This window comes from Ornithorhynchus anatinus, chromosome 18, assembly GCF_004115215.2.
Source record: "Ornithorhynchus anatinus isolate Pmale09 chromosome 18, mOrnAna1.pri.v4, whole genome shotgun sequence".
NCBI lineage: Eukaryota > Metazoa > Chordata > Mammalia > Monotremata > Ornithorhynchidae > Ornithorhynchus > Ornithorhynchus anatinus.
Genome location: NC_041745.1, coordinates 19,076,038 through 19,093,301, shown reverse-complemented (window position 1 = coordinate 19,093,301; position 17,264 = coordinate 19,076,038). Strand labels below are relative to the sequence as shown.

Below are 17,264 nucleotides of genomic sequence, written 5' to 3'. Positions count from 1 at the left end.
ACAATCTTTGCCTTGAAGGCTAAGACCTATTCCGCAGCCGTGGCTGAGGTTTCGTTCTTCCTAGTGTTACAAGTGAGAACTGTGTCCCAGCAGCCACTCTCTGCTGTCAGTTGTGGCTGGGCTGTCCAGAAAGGAACTCTAATCCTAGGTGCAGAAAGAGTTCGGACAGAGAGAACTCCTTGCAGGGAGCACGGGGCAGGGCTGGCTTCTCAATGTCCTTCCATCTGATCCCGGGAGGGATCAACCAAAATAAGACATACACACACACATGCAACGTGCACTCATGCACATGGGGACTTGGGACAAAGAGGTTGAAGTAGGACCCTCCTAGACAGCTCCCTACAGAGGGGGCTGGGCCATTCTGGATGGGACGGAGAAAACATCCTCCTCCACCACCAGTCCCAGCTCTGACAGTGACCTTGGGATGAATGGGAGCATGAGAGGATCAATTTTCTTATTTTGATTCAAGTTTTTGTCAGTGTCATTTATTCAGCATTTACAATAGGCAAAGCACTGTGGTAGATTTGGACAGCAAAATCAGTGAAGATCCAGGCGCAGCCCAAAAGGTGCTCCCAGTCTAGGAGGCAGAGGACACCCCTACAGAAAAATGAGGATATAATACAATTAACACTGACAATGGGTTAAAATTCAACACTCAAAATAGTATCAGTAAAATAGTAGTAAAAAACTTTATAAGGGGGCAGTTTTGAGGCACCTCACCAATCAAGGAAAAGCCATCCTCCTTCCTGGGCGAAAGAACCCAGGGGAGAGCCCTCAGGTCTCAGGGACCTGATCCAGCTGTGAGTCCTGTGGCCCTCACTTCTACCTCCCATGATGCCCTGACAGGGTGTTTCCAGCTGGGAGGCAAGTGCTGTGGGGTCTTGGCCGGCACAGACCCTATAGGACCCTGTCTCATTTTCCTCCTTCGCTGCTGGTCAGCTTCCTTGGGGTTCTTCCATAGCTTCAGGGGGCCAGTCTATTGGAGTCTGGGAGGTAGGAACCCTGTTTCCAATCTCCCTCTCACTTCCTGTGAAATCCCAGGGATCTGACCTTTCCTCAGCCCTTCAGACCTCATGATGTGGCCTGAGGGCACTGGGACAAGGACTGATAATTGGGACAATTCTCTACTCTCCAATTCCCCCCATGCTCTGATTTAAGATTTATCTATCAGATAGCCTCATTGCCTCAAACATCACCTGGAGCCCAGATGAGATATATATCGCGGAGAAGCAGCATGGCATAGTGGATAGAGCACAGGCTGGGAGTCAGAAGGTCATGGGTTCTAATCCCGGCTCCACTGCTTGTCTGCTGTGTGACCTTGGGCAAATCACTTCTCTGTGCCTAAATTATCTCATCTAAAATGGGGATTAAGACCTTGAGCCCCATGAGGGAGAGGGACTGTGTCCAACTTGATTTGCTTGTATCTACCCCAGTGCTTAGTACAGCACCTGGCACATAGTAAGTGCTTAACGAGTACCACAATTATTATTATTACTATATTATACTGTACATCCTCTGTGTGTCGCTAACAGTGTTAACTAATGCATGGGCCCTTGGGGCTGCTGCTGCACCGAGCCCTTGGGTCATAATGCTGGTGATGATGGGCCTATCTCTCATTCCCATCCAACTCTGCACTTCCTTCCCACAGTCTCACTAACAATTGCCTCTTTTACCCAGCTGGGGGCTCTGACCTGTTCCTGAGCCAGGATCCGGGGAGAGGGAGACACTGGAATTGGTCGGCTCTGGAGGACGCACTTCAGGACAATCCGGGGATGTCATTTCTGTGGAACAGGAATGGCACATGGACCCAGACCTCCTCTGAACCCCGAGTGCAGCCTCTGTCCCTCCCATGTCCGATACCAGGCTCAAGCTGGTATTGTGTCTGCAACAACCTTCCTTCATCATTCCATAGAGTCCAGCTCAAGGCCTCCTCCTCTAGAAAGCTTTCCCTAATTCTTCCTCTTCTTTCCAATGCATCAGAGTCATTCAGGACAACATCCTCCTCCTCCACTCTCTCCTCTCATTTCCATGTCTGCCCATCTGTTGGGGGCGTGGCTGTCTGTATGCCTGTGCGGACTCCCCATGTCGTACAAGAGCCTCCTGAATGCAGGCACTCTATTACCACTTCTAGAGACTCCCAGGCTAGACTCGGGAAGAGATGGATGGAGAGGCCTTGGCTTTAGGGATGAGCCTCAGGGTTCTTGCTTTCCCTTGAGACACAGACAGCCTGTGAGGATGCAGGGTCCATTCCTGCGGGACAATGGGTCAGGGGCACTGCGCTTTGGACTCTGCTGCCCACAGACACTCACCCTGCTCAGAAGCAGCGATCTGATCCCCTGCATCTGGAACACAAACAGAAGGACAATAAATATGGCCAGAGGGACCAGTTCATCCATCCTAAGTCCCACCTCCGGGCAGATCACACCCAATCCATCTATCAACGTGGATGAAGCCACCCGATAAGGAGGTACCAAAACCTTCTCAGCTGCTATTCAAAGGTCTGACAAATCTCACTGCTGGGAAAATCCTGGCAAAAATCTTACTTAAATTTCCTCCTGCTTTCAGTACATCTTTACATAGACATCCCGCTGACACCTCAAACTTCACCAGTCCAAAACAAAATTCTTCTTCCCTCCCAAATTCAATCCTCCCCATGACTTTCTCTCTACCACTGACAATACCAATATGTTCTCTGTCTAAAAGAAGCTCCTCAATCTAGAATTATCCTTTACTCCTCTTTCACCTAACACTCACAAATTCAGTCACTCACCAAATCACAGCAGCTGCAGAATATGCCCTGTTCTCTTCATCCAAACTGTAACCTCACTGGGCCAAGCACTGGTCATATCCAGTCTCAACTATTGTATCAACCTCCTCGTTGACCTCCCTTTGTCTAGCCTCTCCCCTCTCCAGTCCACACTTCACTCTGTTGTCTGGATCATTTCACAAAGTGTCTTTGCCCATCTCCCCACTTTTCAAAGATCTCCATTGGTCATCTAAACCTCTATGTATCAAGCAGAAATTCCTCACCATCAACTTTAAAGCACTCAATCAGCCCTCTTTCCTTTACCTAACCTCACTTCTCTTCTACTACAATCTCATCCAAGCACTTCAATCCTCTAATCTCAACCAATTTTGCCTCAATCTTGTCCCTCACACCACTGACCTCTTGTTCAAGAACTCACTATTGCCTGGTACTCCCTTTGGCTTCACACCTGCCAGACCATGCTCATCCTCAAAGACCTAAAATGACTAAAATCACACCTCCCCCAGGAAGCCTTCCCTGACTAATCTCTCATTTTTGTACTTTATTCTCTCTCTCCCTTCTGCATTACCTATGCACTTAGGTTGGAAGCCACTAATCACCTATGCATTCACCCCTCCTGCCCCTCCCACCCCAGCACGCATGCAAATAACTCTAAACTCTTTAGTTTTATCTACCTGCAATTTGCTTTATTGTCTCATTCCCTTGTGAGAGTGTAAATTCCTTGAGGGCAGGGATAATGCCTTTTGTATTGTACTCTCCCAAGTGCTTAGTACAGTGCTCTGCACATAAGTGCTGAGCGAATACTATGGTTTGATGGATACTCCATCGCTCCACCCACCTCAGCTGAGACTACCCCTCCTCCCAACTTCCACCTTAAACTCAATTGCCCCCAGCTCCCTTAAGATTAAGATTTGACCCCCTATTTTCCAACCCATCACCTGTTTTCTTCTTCTTCCATATGATGATGCCCACAGCCGGGCTCAGCACCAGCACAGCAGCTGCCACTAAACCCAGGGCCTGGTCCCGTGGCATCAGCCATGAAGGCTTCTCGGGGGCTGCAGGGGATTAAAGGTCAGTGAAGAACCCTGCCTCAGTCTGAGCCCAAAGTAAATCTGCTCATCATTTTATCCATCATTTGCACGGGGCTCACTGTCAGTAGAGAAGCAACCAAAGGTATGGGATGTGTCTGGGACCCCATGGCGGAAGATCTGTTACCTAAGGGAGGCATTGAGAAGCAGCATAGTGTAGTAGATGGAGCACAGGCTTGGGAGTCAGAAGGTCATGGGTTCTAATCCCAGCTCTGTTGTCGGCTGTGTGGCCTCTGGCAAGTCATTTCCCTTCTCTGGGTCTTAATTACCTCTTCTGTAAAATGGGGATTAAGACTGTGAACCTTATGCGGGACAGGGACTGTCCAATCTGATTGGCTTACATCCACCCTAGTGCTTAGTACAGCATCTAGCAAAAGTTAACACTTAACAAATACCATCATTATCATCCTAGGAAGTTTGCTCCTGTAACCCCCTATCTTCCTTGGAATTTTATGTTTATTAATAATAATAATAATAATAATGTTGGTATTTGTTAAGCGCTTACTATGTGCATATCACTGTTCTAAGCGCTGGGGTAGATAGAGGGTAATCAGGTTGTCCCACGTGAAGCTCACAGTCTTCATCCCCATTTTGCAGATGAGGTAACTGAGGCACAGAGAAGTTAAGTGACTTGCCCACAGTCACACAGCTGACAAGTGGCAGAGCTGGGAGTCAAACCCATGACCCCTGACTCCGAAGCCCAGGCTCTTTCCACTGAGCCACGCTGCTTCCCCAAGGTTTACTGGTCCTAAAGACTACATTTCCCAGAAGAATCCTCTTGGGAGTATGACCTGTGGTTTGCTTCTAGTACATGAGTCAATATGCTCAGACGTAGATATTTTCAGTAGTTCCTGTTGCTGTTGAATCAGGTACCATGGCAAAAGAGCAAAAATTTGGATTTGGGTCATTTCTCCCCATGTACTCTATCCTCTCTACTCTCTATATTCTATTCAAATGATTTTTCTTGGTCCTCAAATTTCTGTGATGGTTTGACACTATTTTCCTGGTTTTGATACTGTCAACCTGTCAACAAACTTCCACAAACTGACCTGTGAATTAGAACTACAACCTATGCTGTGCAACTGTGATTTAACACAAAGTTTTCCTCAGTGCCAACTATGCCAGTTTCTTCTCCACATCCCTTTTGGCTCTGCATTTTCCCAGTCATTGCCTCTGCCTGCAAAAACTGCTAGTTGGGCTCCATGCTGGTGACCTTCCTGATGGAGTTCAGCCTCAGAACAGCCTCCAGTGGAGGCCCAGCTACCCACCACCCCCTCCTTCCATCTTCCCATGGAGCAGGTACCTGGGTAGAAGATGGGCACTTCCAGGGTGCTGTGCTCTACCACACAGGCGTAGCTGGCATCTCCAGCCTCTCCCCATATTTCCAGGGTCTGGCGCACATAGAAGGAGGAGTCGGCATTGGGGAGGGTTCCACTGGAGCTCTCGTCCCCCCACAACCCCACCTCTCCATCCTTCACCCAGCGCAGCAGGATGGAACTGGGGTAGAAGCCAGTGGCCAGGCAGCTGAAAATGACCTTGCCATCCCTTGCATCGTGGCGGGTTACAGTCACCTCCGGGGGAGCTGGGGGAGAAAAAAGAGATTGCAGCAGAGACAAGGTCAAATGGGTCAGAAGACCATGACAATCCAAGCTAGTATAGGCCCAAACATGGAAAAGGGGACCAGGCCCAATGAATTCCAGAGCAGGAAAACTGCTCATTTCCCGGGACCAGAGGAAAAGCTGTTTTGCACAGGATGTCAATCATCCACCAACAGCTGATACACAGTAAATGACAAGGGAAATTTTTAGCAAAGGGGAAGGAAGGAAGAACTTGCCTCCTGAGCCAAGAAGAGCAAGTTCTCCACATTAGCATTCATAGGAATTGAGGAGAAGGAATTTTTTCCCCCAGAAAAGTTGAAGGGAACAAACGCAGCATTTGCCATCGCTCCAAACCCCAGCAGTCAGGCCTTGGGGAGTGGGTCTGGCTAGCTGAACTCCAGATGCTTCCCAAGCATGGAAAATTTCTGAAACCCAGAGTCATGGGATGGTGGCACTACAATAAGCTTGGGGAACACAAGCCTGGAACACAAAAAAGTTCTTGTCTTAATTGTTAATGGAAGCGGGCCCTGAACCCTGGTCCTGAACCCTGCAAATCTGGGTGTCCACATTAAAAGTGAAAAACACTATCACTTGGGAGGGAGGGGGGAGAGACAAAGAGCGACGGGGAAGGGCAGGGGGGAATCTCTCCATTTTGTGAATGAGTGATCTCGGAAGCGATAAAAGTTGGGAGGCCAGTCCTGGGTCTCAAAGCAGGAAAGTGGTAAGGACCCAAATCCACATCTTTTCTGGACCACGGTCAGCACTCACTGTGCACTCTGAGGTGCCAGAAGCGAAGAACCATCTTCATCAGGAACGCACATTCTTCTCTGCTGTAACGTTCTGCTATCTGAAACTGGTAGGCTCTCTCCTCCCAGAAATTCCCAAACTCCTTTTTGGCAAGCTTGGTGGAAACCCAGGTCCCCTTCAGCTCATCCAGCCACAATACATCCTGTCCTTCGTAGGCAAACCTGAAGCGAGAGACCACCTGGACGCCTCTGTCCAGCTCACAACCCATGATCACCTGAACCGTTTGGCTCCCTGTAGGAGGTGGAGAACAGAAATAGAACCTTGGTGAGCACCCATGGCCAACCCCCACACACTGCACACAGTAGCGCTCAATAAATATCACTGAATGGATTTTCCCAGGGCCCCAGCTCTGTCTGGATCAGCACCAGCCCGGCTAGGCTCCCCAAGTGGGTTCTAATCCCAGCTCTGCCACTTGTCTGCTGTGTGACCTTGGGCAGTTACTTAACTTCTCTGTGCCTCAGTTACCTCATCTGTAAAAATGGGGATTAAAAAAAAAATGTGAGCCCCAAGTGGGACAATCTGATTACCTTGTATCTACCCCACTGCTTAGAACAGTGCTCTGCACATAGTAAGCGCTTAAAAAATACCATAATTATTATTATTACTTGTATGCTCGGTGGCTTTTATGCGCAGAACTAGCCCCATGCAAACCTAGAACTGAGGACCCCAGGAAGAATGAATGATGATGATGATGGTATTTGTTAAGCGCTTACTATGTGTCAGGCACTGTAAGCACTGGAGATTATAGGTCCCTTCAGGATTTGGGATACAGTTTCATGTTCCTTAGGTCGGTTCATTCAGGGCATTCCTGGCCACAAAACATTCTCAAATCCCTGGAGGCTACTGCCTCCTCATCTCCTCCTCTTCTCTGGGATGAGCAGAGGGAGCCCTGGGGAGGAATGAGCTCTCTCATCTCCCCTCACAGCCCCCAGGAATCATTTCCAGATCAGGTTTAGCCACCTTCCAGGTTGAGGGAGGGAAAACAGGGAAAGAAAACAACGGTAGACTGGGCCACTCACCCCTGCTGTGGTTCTGGTTCCGGGACCATTTCTCCAGGAGCCAGCGGAACTTCCTCTCATGGCTCTCCAGCTCTCCCTTCTTCTCCTGGACCAGCTTCCTGCCCACCACTTGGTACAGCCAGTTCAAATTGAGAACTGCCTCCCGATCCGTGCTGTTGTAGGATGCTATCTGCTGCCCATCCAGCAGGATGACGGCCGTCAACTCAAAGAAGCCATCGGCACCACGGACTGCTGTTAAGAAGAAGGTCCCGATGTGATGTTCTGTGTGGAGGAGACACATTGCAAGACGGACAAGGCAGGTGCAGATTAACACTTCAACTCTACTCTGAGCCAAACATCAGATCCCTGAGTGCACTACCTTCTCTCCAGTACTATATACTGGGTTCAGTTTCTTGGCTTCTTCTCTTTGCCCCACCCTAACACTTCCCTCCCTCAAAACGTTGCCAAAATTCCAGGACCCCGAGGGAGCTTCCCTGGATGAACAGTTCTGGGGCCAGTCCTGCAGGTGACCAACTCCCATAAATCACAGGTTCTGTGCCCATCTCTGTAAAGCCCAAATGACTTGGGATAAAGAACAGACAACCAGAGCGTATAACTGGGAATTAACCCTCTATCCTAGTCACATTCTTGGTTTTTATGTTTTCAATCATTGGGTTTCCACATAGTAATAATAATGACTTTTCTATGACAGTCTGGTTGTACAGTAAGGGCCAGACTTTTTGTCCCTTGAGGGAGGGGACAGGTGATCAGAGGTTCCTCTCTGCCAGCCCACTTCACCCACTGCAGGTCTCTGTAAAATGTGTGCTTATGTGTGTGGGTGCTATCTCTCTGATTAGATTGTCAGCTCCTCAAGGATAGGAACTGGATCATTCCTCTGTCCCTCCCTGAGCACCTGGTTTACTGTGTGTGCAAATATATATAAGTATATGTAGTTATATACCTATATATGGATGTTTATCTTTTCTCTCCCAATAGACTCAGCTTTTTGAAGTCAGGAATCATATCTTGTCCTCTTTCTATACCTCCCCCTAATACCAACTTTGCCCCATAGAACATTCAGAGCAGAGGGAGAAATGACTAACTGACTGAAAGATTGATTGACTGGCAAACAGATTAAATGGCTGACTGACCGATACTCACTCCCTTGGTGAACTCATTCGTTTCCATGGCTTCAACTATTATCTCTTCGCATAAGATACCCAAATCTACATCTCCTCCCCTGTTCTCCCTCCCTCCAGGCTTGCATCTCCTCCTGCCTTCAGGACAACTCCACCTGGATGTCTGCCCGCCACCTAAAACTCAACATGTCCAAGACTGAGCTCATCTTCCCTCTCACACCCTGTCCTCCCACACCCAGTCCTCTCCCTGACTTTCCCATCACTGTGGAAAGTCATCCTTCCCGTCTCACAAGCCCGCAACCTTGGTGTCACCCTTGGCTCCACTCTCTCATTCACCCCACATATCCAGTCAATCACCAAAACCTGCCAGTCTCACCTTCATAATATCACCAAGATCTGCCCTTTCATCTCCATCTGCCATCTATCTATCATCTACCATCCTCTCCATCTCTCTCCATTCCACTACCACCTTAGTACAATCACTCATCCTATCCCGACTGGATTGCTGCATCAGCATTCTTTTTGATCTCCCAACCTCCTGTCTCTCCCCACTTCAGTCTATATCACACTCTGCTGCCCCGCTTCTCTTTCTACAGAAACATTCTGGGCATGTCACCTCCCTCCTCAAAAATCTCCAGTGGTTGCTTAACAACCTCCATATCAAGCAAAAACTCCTCACTATTGGCTTCAAAGCTATCACCTTGCCCCCTCCTCCCTCACCTCCCTTCTCGCCTTCTACAGGACAGCCCACATACTCCACACTCCTCTGGTGCTAGACTTCTCAATGTGCCTTGCTCTCACCTGTCCCGCCGTCAACCCCTGGCCCACATCCAACTTCTGGCCTGGAATGCCCTCCTTTCTCAAATCCACCAAACTAGCACACTTACTCCCTTCAAAGCCCTACTGAAAGCTCACCTCCTCCAGGAGGTCTTCCCAAACTAAGCCTCCCCTTTTCCTTTGCTCCCCCTCCCCTCCCCATCACCGCCCCTCGGTTCCTCTGCTCTACACCCCTTCCCCGCCCCACAGCACTTGTGTGTATAAATGTACGTGTTTATAATTCTATTTATTTTATTAATGATGTGTACATATCTATAAGTCTATTTATTTTTATTGATGCCTGTTTACTTATTTTGATGTCGGTCTCCCCCTTCTAGACTGTGGGCCCACTGTGGGCCGAGAATGTCTCTGTTGCTGAATTGTACTCTCCAAGTGCTTAGTACAGTGCACTGCACACAGTAAGCGCTCAATAAATATGACTGAATGAATGAATACATTGATATATTCTATCTCCCATCTTTTTCAGTACTGCTTATTCCTCAATTTCCAGCCCTGCTCCACAAACCCACAAGTATGGAGAGGGGAAGAGTTAGGTGAGTCTGAGTAGGTAAGTGTGATTAGAAATATCTGGATTGTAGATTTCCCATTAAGTGTAGGGTTAGCCAATGTAGAACAACAGAGAAAGGTTTAGAGGCAAAATGGATTTTTCCAAGATCACAAAAGTCAGTGTCTGTGTGAGTGGATTAATTCAGAGGTTGGGCACCTTGTGAGGTGAGGACTCTCCCCGGGACTTCAGAACAATGTGTTTCTCTCCTCATCACAGGGTCTTAACTTCTCCCTGGCTCATGCTGGGTCAGTCTAGCATGTTTCTCCTGCCTGTGTCTTGTCTCCATCTGTTCTGGGCGACTATCTTTAGATTTCTAATTCTTTCCCAGTACTTTCCAGCATTCCATGGCCCTTTGGAATGTTGTGGTACATTGGCCTGATGATTTCAGAGAGTCCACAGTGACTCTAAGATCATTTTTCTGTGTGGAGACTCTTAGGTGTGGGCCCATTATCATGGAGTTGAAATATGGATTATGTGTTTCTGGAAGCATTGACTTGCCCTTGCTCACGTTAAAGTTCACCCACCATTTTTCAACTCAGTTTCTCAGACATCTGAGGTCTTCATGAACATTAACTCTCCCCACACAGAATTCACCACCTGGATGAGTTTGGTGCCATCATCGCCCAAATGGAGATTTCACTGCTCACTCCACTTTGGAGATCACTGATGAAGATGCTTAACAAAGCTGATCTTAGCATCCAAGGACATTAACACTCACCTTGAGCTTTGGGGCAAGCTAATGTGGGTGGGACTTTAAGGGGATGAAGAAAAGGGGGAATGGAGGTAAAGAGATGGGGAAGAAAAAAGAGGGGGATGAAAAAGGTAAGGAGGGATGTAGGGAGAGGAAAGAGGGAAAAGGGAGAAAGGGACAGAAAGGAAGAGGGGAAAGATACTCCTGGGGCTTCTTCTCCCTCTCCTCTGACACTTTCAGGTCCTTGCTGGACTAAACATGGGTGCCTCTGTAGAGAAAGGCAGGGTTTAGCCCATTGGAGTTGCCATATTGCAAGTGTCCTTTGAGCAAGGACCACCTCAGCCCCTAGGCTATGGCAGCAGGCCCTAGTAGTAAGCAGAACAGCTGCTCTTGTCCCTTCACACTTTCTCCCAGGGAGGGGCCGTCTGATTGCATCCTTCCCTAGCTCGGCTGAGCAGGTGACAGCCGGGAGCTGCCAAGGGGCCCAGATTCCCCTGCCCTGCTGTATCAGGCTATTTAGCTCTGCAGATTTCTCAGCCAGGTCTGCCAGAACTCAGCCAGGTCTGCTGGCCACAGCCACGATTCCCCCTGACAAGGAGGTTCCCGGGTCCTCCATGGCAGCGGTGGGCCTTTTCCCAGGAGCAGTGATGCCCATGTGGTCCCATGGGACAGCTGGACCTCGGTGGGTCTGGGCCTCCTGGGTTTGGGGCCTTGGGGAACAGGAAGATGGGCAGATGCCCCTTCTTCTGGGGCCCCTGGGATGGTAGAAGGGGAAACCTCCCAAGCCAGGCAGTGATAGCATCAACAGTATGTCACACTGCACATTACAACTCAGGATCATTTTCCCCAGGTTCCCTCAGCAGGGGAGTGAGTGATCCTCCATTCCTCTTCCTCTTTACAGGTCTGGGACTGTCTTCTCTTCCTATCTTCCTGAAATTGATCCAGGGCTTCCTGAGTCAGGACTGAGCAAGTTTGGGCTCCCACACATCTGGGGTCTTGAGGTCCAGGAGGGCTCTCGCACGCTATCTCTGGCCACAGAGCATGAGATAGACAAGATTGAGGCACAATAGGAAGGTTAGCATTAGAGGAACAAAGTGTGCAGGCTGGGTTGTAGTAGGAGAGTAATGAGGTGAGGTAGGAGGGGGTAAGGGGATTGAATGTTTTAAAGCCAGTGGTGAGGAGTTTTGTTTGATGCGGGGGTGGATGGGCAACCACTGGGGTTTCTTTAGAAGTGGGGAAACATGTCCTGAATGCTTTTTCTAGATAAATGAGCCAGAGAGCAGAGTGAAGTATGGATAGGAATGGGAAGAGAGAGGACGCTGGGAGGTCATCCAGGAGGCTGATACAATAATCAAGGCAGGAGAGGACAAGAGACTGTATTACCTCACCTCCCTTTTCTCCTACATCCCAGCCCACACACTCCATTCCTCTGGTGGTAACCTTCTCTCTGTGCCTCGATCTCGCCTGTCCCGCTGCCGACCCCTGGCTCACGTGCTATCTTTGACCCGGAACGCCTTCCCTCCTTATATCTGCCAATCTCTCTTCCCCCTTCAAAGCCCTCCTGAAGCTGCACCCCCTCAAAGAAGCCTTCCCAGACTTCCCCTTTTCCTCAGCTACCCCCTCTTCCATGTCTCCTCGACTGGCTCCCCCACCCCCCACCCCACAGCACTTATAAGTATACATCTATAATTCTATTTTATTCGATTAGACTGTATGTCCGTCAAAGGGCAGGGACTGTCTCTATCTGTTGCCGATTTGTACATTCCAAGTGCTTAGTACAGTGCTCTACACATAGTAAGCGCTCAGTAAATACTATTGAATCAATTTATTTATACTGATGCCTGTTTACTTGTTTTGAAGTCTGTCTCCCCAGCTCTAGACCATAAACCCATGTGGGCAGGGATAGAAGCAGCATGGCTCAGTGGAAAGAGCCCAGGCTTGGGAATCAGAGGTCCTGGGTTTGAATACCAGCTCTGCCACTTAGCTGTGTGACTGTGGGCAAGTCACTTCACTTCTCTGTGCCTCAGTTATCTCATCTGTAAAATGGGGATTAAGACTTTGAGCCTCACGTGGGACAATCTGATTACCCTGTATCTACCCCAGCGCTTAGAACAGTGCTCTGCACATAGTAAGCGCTTAACAAATACCAACATTATTATTGTCTCTCTTTACTGCTGTATTGTTCTTTCTAAGCACTTAGTACAGTGTTCTGTACACATTAAGTGCTCAATAAGTACAAATTAATCAATCAATTAACTAATGTGGTAGTAATTTGATGGAGAGGAAAGGGAAGATTTTAACAATGTTGTGAAGGCGGAACTAATAGGATTTAGTGATGGATTAAATATGGGATCTGAATAAGAGAGAGGAGTCGAGGATTACATGAGACATGAAGGGTGGTGGTGCCAACTACAGTGATGAGAATGTCAGGGGGAGGACAAGGTTTGGGTGGGAAGATAAGGAATTCTGTTTTGGCCATGTTACGCTTCTCCCCAGGGCCCAGCCCCAGCATACCTTCCTCCACGCCTTCATCCCCAGGCCCAGTCCTTGATGCCTCTCCCTCCATGCCTTCTCCCCTGGCCTCAGCCCTGTTGCCCTGTCCCTTTAGCTGCCCACACCCAGCCCCAGATCTCCGCCCTCCACGCCTTTTCACCCAGTATCAGTCCTGGCACCGTGTCTTCGGCATCTTCTCACCCAATCCCATCCCCAGTACCCCTTCCTTTATGCCTTCTCCCTGTGTCTCAGCCTTGGTGTATTGGCTGCAGAAAGCCTGCATTTGCTCAGGCTGTAGTTTAGGGGAGTGGGTGAGTCTCTATCCTCTACCTCTGTACCGGTCCAGGGGCTTTCTTCTCTTCCTTTTTTCCTGAAGCTGAGCCCAGTCTTTCCTGAGTCAGGATTGACAGATTTGGGTCTTGAAATCCAGAAGGCCTCTAGTCTGCTGTCCCAAGAGCTGCAGAGGGGAGTGATTGGGGGGAAAGAGTACTCCATCCAGCCACACTTGAGGCAGCTTTTGTGGAGGCTGAAAAAATGGAAGCTCACAAGGCTCGGGTAAATACCGGGAGATGTTTGGGCCCCCCACAACCCGGGTTCCAGAGCTCAGCCTCATGAACCCATACACTCAGTCCCACCCAAGATGGCCCAGTTATTATATTTTGTGATGCTTGTTTTTTTTCCTGGTACAATGATCATTTGTAATTTAGGTACCCATGCCAGGAATGCTACAATTTCACCAACAAGTCCTTCAGTCATCCAATCCAGTCCTCGTGTCTGTTTACACATATAGTTTAACAATTTCACTAAAATATCTGCTTTGGGCATGATAAAGTGATTCCGTTTTTTTGAGCTGTCTGCTATAAAAAATCAGGGAGGATGATACAATTAACTAACCTCTCTTTCCATTAAGGTCTATCCGTGAAATAGCTATTGCCTTTTTAATGCTGGATCAATTTTTTTTTTTTAAATCAGCTGATGGGGTCAATTCTTTGGAATGAAAAAAAATCCAAGGACTAGACAACACATCTCATTTAAAATCTCAAAGTGAACCACCCACCATCAAATTCCAAAAGCAGATTTTCTGGCAACAACAAATGCCCCAAATCTGGGCTGCTCAACTCACTGTACTCACTATAGTGTACTCACTATAACCCCAGCCGACAGTGATGGCCCGGCCCATCTATTTATCGTGATTAAGTTGTCTTGTTTTTGTCCATCTGCCTCCCTCGATTAGACTGTATGCCTGTCAATGGGCAGGGATTGTCTCTATCTGTTGCCGAATTGTACACTCCAAACACTTAGTACAGTGCTCTGCACATAGTAGGCGCTCAATAAATACTATTGAATGAATGAATGAATTCGTTGGCTCCAATTCCTCCTCTCTGGTGGTGTCTAAGGAGGAGGCTCAGCTAGGTCCAGAGGGAGGGCCACATAGCGGGCTGGATCCTTGCTAACCACCTCTGGGGGAATCCACACTTCCCTGTCTTGGTGGATTTCTCCAGTCCAATCGCAGAGAGATTCACCATTTTCCCATCTTTTGGGAATTCCCTGACTGTGGCACCAAAATAAAATAGCTCCCTCCAAGCCCCCATCCCATCCCACTGGAATAACACTGGGGCTGGGGAATTCCCCCAACCATCCTGGAGGAGAGGGCAAGAGCAGAGCTCAAGATTGGGATTCACCACCTCAGGCTGTTTTCTCTCTTGTTCAGCCTCTGAGCCAACCAACTTAGTGTAATACCTACAACCTACTACTTTCCACTAAGTGGCCTAGTGGAAAGAGCACAGACCTGGGCTCTAATCCTGACTCTGAAACTTGCTTGCTGTGTAACCTCCGGCAAGTCGCTTCACCTCTCTGTGCCTCACTTTTTTCATCTGTAAAATGGGGAATAAATCCTCCTTCTTCTTAAACTGTGAGCCCCATGTGGGACAGGAATGGTGTAAAACCTGATTGTTTTGTATCTACTCCAGCATTTATTACATTATTTGCCACACAGTAGGTACTTAACAAGCATGATAATAATAATAATAACTCTGAGAATGGGGATCCCATTCCTCTCTCAAGACCCTCTGTCTGGGAACTCCCAGGCCCTGGTTCTTCCATTTAAACCCAATTGAGGATAATAATAATAATGTTGGTATTTGTTAAGCGCTTACTATGTGCAAAGCACTGTTCTAAGCGCTGGGGTAGATACAGGGTAATCATGTTGTCCCACGTGAGGCTCACAGTCTTAATCCCCATTTTACAGATGAGGGAACTGAGGCACGGAGAAGTGAAGTGACTTGCCCACAGTCACACAGCTGACAAGTGGTGGAGCCGGGATTCCAACCCATGACCTCTGACTCCCAAACTCGGGTTCTTTCCACTGAGCCACGCTGCTTCCCCGGATGAGGATGAGGAGTGGAATCAGGAATGGAGGGGCCTTTGAAGTTGGAAAAACCCCTGAGCCCCATTGTGGGGGTGTGGTCATAGTGGGAAGGGGAAGAGGGAGCATGAGCCTGGAAATCAGAGGGTCTGGCTTAGGCTTCCAGCCCCAGCTCTGTTATTTGCCTCTTATGCAAATATGACTTAACTTCTCTGTGCCTTAGTTTCTTCATTTGTAAAATGGGTACAACCAACTTAGTTTTCCTTTCCCCATTAGGCTGAGCACCTCATGTGGGGCAGGACAGTGTCTGTTACAACTCTCTTCTATTCTGACCATAGTCTGAGGTACTTGGACAGCTGTGGCACTTGGGTTCCACTGCTCTCTCCTCCTGACTCTCCCATCACTGCAGATGGCACCACCGTCCTTCCTGTCTCACAAGTCCATAAACTTGGCATCATCCTTGACTCGTCTCTCATTCAATCCACATATTCAATCCATCACTAAATCCTGTCAGTTCCACCTTTACAACATCACTAAAACCCACCTTTTCCTCTCCATCCAAACTGCTTCCATGTTAATACAATCACTTACAGTAATTATGGTATTTCCCCTCCCTCTTTGATTCCTGTAACAGCCTCCTTGCTGACTTACCAGCCTCCTGCCTCTCTCCCCTCCAGACCATATTTCACTCTGCTGTCCAGACCATTTTTCTACAGAAACATTCAAGACATGTTTCCCCACTCCTCCACAAACTCAAGTGGTTGCCCACCCAACTCCACATCAAACAAAAACTCCTCACCATTGACTTTAAGTACTCAATCACCTTGCCCCCTCCTACCTCACCTCAATTCTCTCCAACTACAAACCAGCCCACACACTTCTCTCTGAAATCTGACCCCCAAACTCCAAATTTGGAGACCCTCAAGAAAGCTGAAATTTCAAAGTGTACCTCAGTCCCAGGTCAGCCGGGTGACCAGTATGCTGGGAACCAAGGGAACCACAGCTCTGCCTAGGGGAACCTTCCCTGTTCTTCCCTGTCCTGCTACCTGGAACACCACATACACATTCCCCCCACCCCAGCACCCCCATATCCTCACCCCCTGCTCCCCAAGACTCACCCTCCAGGGCCTGTGGCAGGGAGAGGGAGCTCAGAAGGAGCCAAAAGAAAGAGGCCAGGCACCCCAACCTCCTTGACAACTTCATCCCTCTCCTTGGGCCCCACCCTGAGCCCCAAACCACAATCCCAGCTTGTAGGGTCTGGATGCTCCTCCCACAACTAGACGCCCGGGGTTGAGGCTGATGAGAGTCCTGGTGCTGCCCGATGGTTCAGCAAGCTCAGGCCCCCCAGATAACGATCACTAAGGGAGACACCTGCTTCCTCCCTCTCTGAGCCTGGCAGCAAGTCATGTTCTGCAAGGAGCCTGACTCCTCCCCTGGCCCAGGCCCCACCCCCAGGCTTGGCCCTGCCACCAGGCAAGAGGAGACCGCACAGCAGAAGACAAACTGGGCCTGTTCAGAGCATGAAATGATCTCACTACTGGTTTGCATCCAGTTCCAGATAAAGAAGCAGTAGCAATAACCACTGGGATAACTGGGCCTGTGGTGACCCCCAGTCCTTTCCTAGTTTTCTAGTTTCTAGAGAAGCAGCGTGGCTCAGTGGAAAGAGCCCGGGCTTGGGAGTCAGAGGTCATGGGTTCGAATTCTGGCTCTGCACCTTGTCAGTCATGTGACTGTGGCCAAGTCACTTCACTTCTCGGTGCCTCAGTTACCTCATCTGTAAAATGATTAGATTTCGATTAGACTGCAAGCCTGTCAATGGGCAGGGATTGTCTCTATCTGTTACCGAATTGTACATTCCAAGTGCTTAGTACAGTGCTCTGCACATAGTAAGTGCTCAATAAATACTATTGAATGAATGAATGAATAAAATGGGG

General features: G+C 48.7%; 1 protein-coding gene across 1 annotated transcript; it reads right to left on the bottom strand.

Moving 5' to 3' along the window:
• Window positions 1–463: 463 nt before the first annotated feature.
• Window positions 464–16,712, bottom strand: LOC103169177 (zinc-alpha-2-glycoprotein-like). Its single transcript, XM_029046694.2, has 8 exons — window positions 16,449–16,712; window positions 7,280–7,540; window positions 6,222–6,491; window positions 5,159–5,437; window positions 3,706–3,822; window positions 2,310–2,342; window positions 1,692–1,781; window positions 464–597 (listed from the first exon to the last, which is right to left on the bottom strand). Exons 1-8 carry the CDS (start codon window positions 16,531–16,533, stop codon window positions 578–580), a joined length of 1,155 nt encoding a protein of 384 aa, XP_028902527.1. The 5' UTR covers window positions 16,534–16,712; the 3' UTR covers window positions 464–577.
• Between the last annotated feature and the right edge of the window lie 552 nt (window positions 16,713–17,264).

Coding starts and splice junctions, on each gene's coding strand:
- LOC103169177 (XM_029046694.2), bottom strand. CDS start 16,533: ATGAAGTTGTCAAGGAGGTTGGGGTGCCTGGCCTCTTTCTTTTGGCTC. Junction 7,541..16,448: donor CCTGCCACAGGCCCTGGAGG/GTGAGTCTTGGG, acceptor TCCTCCACACAG/AACATCACATCGGGACCTTC. Junction 1,782..2,309: donor GATCGCTGCTTCTGAGCAGG/GTGAGTGTCTGT, acceptor CCTGTTCCACAG/AAATGACATCCCCGGATTGT.